The sequence below is a fragment of the Cibotium barometz genome, chromosome 59 (genome assembly GCF_041138505.1).
Source record: "Cibotium barometz isolate CiBa-2024 chromosome 59, ASM4113850v1, whole genome shotgun sequence".
NCBI lineage: Eukaryota > Viridiplantae > Streptophyta > Polypodiopsida > Cyatheales > Cibotiaceae > Cibotium > Cibotium barometz.
The window spans coordinates 31,080,964-31,086,292 of NC_141104.1; the positions used below are offsets into that span (position 1 = coordinate 31,080,964).

The following is a 5,329-nucleotide window of genomic DNA, read 5'->3' on the forward strand; positions in this document are numbered from 1 at the left end:
GACCCCTGTCCCGCGCGAGGAGTGCTACTTCCGCTGCTAGTATCCCGAATCTGTTGCTTGGTGGGAACAGGGATCTTACACTCCCTGCCTCCCTCCGTCCCTCCTTCCTTTCAATTAGCGCAGTATGCAGGCTTCGTTTTTTTGCTGAGATGTTTTTAATGCTTCTGCACCCAAATCCTTGATAGAGGTAATTGAATTATTTTATGAATATGAATCCATAGGATGGAGAATTTATGAATCGATTACGTTACCTTAGGACCTGATTACTCCCTAAGAAGATACTAATACCTGACCATACCCGCATCATCAGAAGGATGTAAATTTTAATCAAAATATTTGTATTCATTTCTCTTGTTATATTAAAGATTTCTATTTTGGAAGTGGTATTTCATTATCTTTATTTCCATAGTAGCAAATTGATTCTCCATTTTCCATAATTTTTAAACAATCACATATGAAATTTGTGTCCTTTAAATAATGTATCCTCTATAACTTAGTAAATAATGTTTCCAATATTTCTATGTAAGTTTTATCTTTTAGACGGTGACTCAAACACCTTCCAAGTAAGTTTATTATACCTATTCTTACAATAATGATCATGCTTAAACAATTATGCATAGAATTTAAATTCATACTACTCTAAGTTCTATTTCTTATAAAGTCATAATTACATTTGGAAGAATAATCATATTTCAATCCATTCGCATTGTTTCTCATTTTTCTCAATGTAGAGCATCATTGCAATCGAATATATAAAAGGTACGACTCTTATGCTTAAATCAACCTTATAATTGCTAAATTTTATTATTTCAACTTAAAAAGTAAATTAATCTTTCATCATCAAGACTTGTTCACTTAATCAAGGTGGTTAGAATCATTACTAGTTATTCATGTTTTATCAAATTCATCCATTTTTCATTTATAATATCCTATTCCCTGAAACAACTTTTCCAACTCAAGGTTAGCATCTTCATATCCTTATATCATAACCAATTAAACTTTTATTTTTATGATGACAATTTTCTTATAAGATTCTGATTAATAACTTTATATATCCTATCCATAAAAGTAATAACAACTCACATCTCTTTTGAGTGTTAATATTATTTTTTATAGATTATTTCAATTACACCACAACGATGGAGGTATGTATATTTATATATTCATTTCATTTTATACAACTTTTAAAATAAAATTTCTAGATACAGAAAATTTTTGTCAAAATTTAAGTTTCAGAGGGAATTGGCCACTCCGCCTCAAACTTTTATTCTGACGGAAGTGATGTATGGAATTAATCTATGGGACATCAGATTGGTTTCATATACTTACTCAAGACACATTTATGTCTTCTATCTTTTTACCATCCTATGTGTGTGTATACAATGCGCCTATGTGGTATGGGATACTTAGACTCATCTTAAATACATTCATTTGATTGGTTCATTGCATATGCATTTTGTGTAAATTTAGTCTTCCACACCAATCATGAAGCCATTCTCTCATGCGTTTATGCAATTGTATATCAGGGACGCCCGTATATGGTATGATGTGGGCCTCCATTGTTTGTTTCAGTTGGTTCGTATGGAGGGGTGATTCTTGGGGTACTTACGCTTGGCAAACGTGTGTGTGGTTGTTATTTGATTTTTTATGGGTTGTCTACATCTCAAAACGACGTTGGGACTAATTGATGTGTTCAATTAATTGTTTAACTAACATGGATAGTGTCTAAGTATAGCAATGAGAAGTGCGAGGGTACTAATTGAGGTGTCGCACTATATGAGGTGTCGTATGGCTTGTGGATTGAGAGGTGGTGTGAAGATGATGATCATTTTTATTTTGTGAATCATGTATTAAATTTTTTGTGCATATTATTTTGATTGGTGTGACGATCACCAATTTTGGTGTTGCATGAGTTTTTCTTGATTGGTATTCCATGTCCATAAAAACCTGTGAGCCATGTCTTTGTGCCTCTCTGAGCCATATTCATCAAAAATATGATAAAACTTAATTTGTGCAAGATTCAGCTTAATGAAATGTGCAAGTGAGCACAAGATTAACATATGTGCAAATGTGCTGAAACTCATTTTATGTAACAAGGCCCACTAACAATTATATTTGGGCAAAGGTTTTTATATGTAAAAACCTTAGGGATTTTGATATGATTAAAAATATGTAAAGAAATACTCCAAAAGTGGGAAAAGCAAGCTCAATTTGTACGCTTATCTATTCTTAGCCCTTGGGCTATTTTTATGAATAAAATTCTCTAAATACTCAAGTCGTGGAAGGGAGCTACATGTTTGAGGGGGGAGATTGCACCCAATCTGGTATACTATGCGGTATTCTCTATCCTTAAATTTTGATGGTGGTGATGTTATTAAAATTCTTTTCCCTTGTGTTATGCTAAGTTATTTAATTATCAATTTTAATTCAAGTCTTTGTTCAAATTATGATGTAATTTATGAGATTTTTAATTAATTCTTTAAGAAGTACAAAAGGGTCCCATGACAACGCCGATGTTGATTTTTGGATGGTGTCGAGGAAGGGATTTGTGTGGGACTTGAGTTAGGCATTAAGGAAGGTGATTTGGGTTTTTGCCTTGAGGGTTTGTGCTTTGAGGGAGTTGAAAAAACTGGTGAATTGGGAGGCGGATCGGGCTTTAGCCTCTTTGGCCATAGTAAGCTCCTACTACATATCCACCATCCGATCTCGGAGGGGGTTGTTCTTTTGCTAGAGGCGGATGTGATGGTGTCTTGTAGGCGAAGTCTCTTGGTGGCTTCTTGGTGGGTGCCAAAACGGTCTTCTCCTTGGAAGCACTGGGCAAGGTACTCAGCGTACCGGTGGGATGTGGGGATGTCGATGGGCGGTGGTAGTCTCCCGTAGTGCTAGAGGATACCAAAGATTGAGTTGGGGTGATTAGGATGGGAAGAGGGTTCTTCGACATCACCTGAGTGGAGGGCAACTCCAAGAGGACACTGCTTCTTCTCTTTGGAGTTATTGGAGGCCAAGATTAGCTTGCTTTTGAACTAGGATGCCATGGGAGAAATGCGGGTGCACCCCATCTCCATGTTAAGGCTGGTGGTTTGCTCATAGAGCTGGCGATTTCAATGGGAAAAGGAATCGATTGGTCTTTAGGCTCGGGTTCTTGAGGGTTTTACACTTCTAGAGGTGCTAGGGAAGGTGGGGACGGTGTTGTGGCTTCGATGGTCGGGGCCGAGTTTGGTACAAGCACTATGCCGAACGAAAACATGAGGGTGAGGAGTTGTTCCATCTTTGTGTGGGTGGTGCTTTTCTATAGGCAGTTGGCATCTCTTAGGACTATGTTGAAGAGGAGGGTTTCTCAAGTCTTCGCCTTTCTCCTCTTTACAGAGCTAGCCCATGGCGGTTGCAAAGATGTGATGGGTCTTGTTTGGAAGCCATATGGTCTCCAGAAACATTCTATCGCACAGAATGTTGGCGGCTTATGTGCCCCGCTCACACGGTCACCAAAGGTGTGTACGAGGAATTCCTTCTTGGCGGGGGAAACTTCTATGAGGCTGATGAGGGGTAGATTTAAGAAGTTGGCCACCCAGGCTTCTGTTAGAGTGGTTTCATAACCACACAGGGTGATTGTGGTATTGACGCACAGTTGGTGCACAAGGTCGTTTGTGTTGAGGTGTATAGGCATTGTGTGGTAAGGGATGTTGAGGAATTCGGGAAGGCGTGTGGTCTCTAGCCATGCCTTCACTTCTGCGCTGTCGGTGGCGATACTGATGAAGGGTTCAAAGGTCACCATGATGATAAACAAGGGAGGTGGTGGGCGAGAGAGAAGAGGAGTTGCAAATGTAGCAAAGGGTTGCACAGGTGCAAGGTGCAAGGTCACCAATGATGATAAACAAGGGAGGTGGTGGACGAGAGAGAAGAGAAGGAGTTGCAAATGTAGCAAAGGGTTGTGCAAGTGCAAGGTCGTAGTTGTGAGCAAAAAAAGTGGTTGCATGCAAATAGATAGATAAAATATAGTTAACTTCAATTAGTGGTAACCCAAATTTAGTTACGGTGCTATGTGTCATGCATGATTGCCACATCGCCATTGAATAATCATGATGATGTGGGCTCCCATTGCTCGACTTCCTAGGAGAATCTACAGTGATTGTTCAGAGAGGGGCACCCGAGTTAATGTGATGGATTTTGAGCTAGTGGGTGAGTGACACCATCACATAAATGAATGGATTCGATGGCGTTAGCCCGTTGTATGATCCCAGTCGTTGGACTAGCTTGAAACGCTCCCCTTTGAGCATGCCGAGGAGGAAAGTTCTATCATATAATTTCTCCACAATCCAGAATGGTCCAGTCAACCTTATCTTGAGCTTCATCGGCGGATGCAGACCCAACTGGGAACAAAGGGACTCGATCCTCTTCCTTGAAGAATCCGAACTTGGAGTGGTGGCGGTCGACCCACTTCTTCCTTTGCTTTTGGATCACTACAGTGATGAAAAAGCTCTTGAAGTGATCTTCATCTAGCTCAAGGAGCTGATCCAAACGATGTTGTAGAGACTCTTTGGGGCTTGATTTATCGACGATGGCAATTTGAAGGCTTGGCACTAGGAACTCCATTGGCACCATTGCTTCTGTGGTGGCCGATACCAATTTTAATGGACTCATTCTTGTGGAGACCTTGTAGGTGATGCGGAATGCCCACAATGCTAAGTGTAGCTTCTCATTCGAGTCGGTGCAATTTTCATTGACTAGATTTGTCAGGATCCGCTGGAGTATTTTGTTGGTGGATTCAACCTGATCGTTTGCATGAGAATAGTACACCGTGGATCTCTTGTGGATGATGAGATGTTGCGTGACCAAAACTAGAGATGACATCATTGACATAGTGCTTGCCTTGGTCACTGATCGTTTGCATGAGAATAGTACACCGTGGATCTCTTGTGGATGATGAGATGTTGCGTGACCAAAACTAGAGATGACATCATTGACATCATTGACATAGTGCTTGCCTTGGTCACTGATCAGCTCAATTGGGAGCTAAAATGGCTGATGATCATTTCAAAGAGAAACTTGGCTATTAACTTGGTCGAATTGTCCCGGAGCACTCGGGCTTCCACCCACTTTGTGTTGTAGTTTGTTGTTGCCACCAGAATATATTTGTTCTTGGTGAAACAGGGTGGTGGCTTAAACGGTCCCACTCAATCGAGATCCCATTTCTCGAATAGCTTGAGGGGAAGGATCAGGTTATGTGGCATGTGGTCTCTGCTAGCTGAGCCTTTGGAAAACATCACACTGCTTGGCCCACTTGTAGGCATCACCGATTATCGATGGCCACTAGAGACTGACCTAGAGGATA

The 5,329-nt window shown here is 40.5% G+C and overlaps 1 protein-coding gene across 1 annotated transcript; it reads right to left on the reverse strand.

Moving 5' to 3' along the window:
• Positions 1–4,293: 4,293 nt before the first annotated feature.
• LOC147605701 (uncharacterized) lies at positions 4,294–4,848 on the reverse strand. Its single transcript, XM_086793636.1, has one exon. The coding sequence runs from the start codon at positions 4,846–4,848 to the stop codon at positions 4,294–4,296; it is 555 nt and encodes a 184-aa protein (XP_086649762.1).
• Between the last annotated feature and the right edge of the window lie 481 nt (positions 4,849–5,329).

Coding starts and splice junctions, on each gene's coding strand:
- LOC147605701 (XM_086793636.1), bottom strand. CDS start 4,848: ATGTCATCTCTAGTTTTGGTCACGCAACATCTCATCATCCACAAGAGA.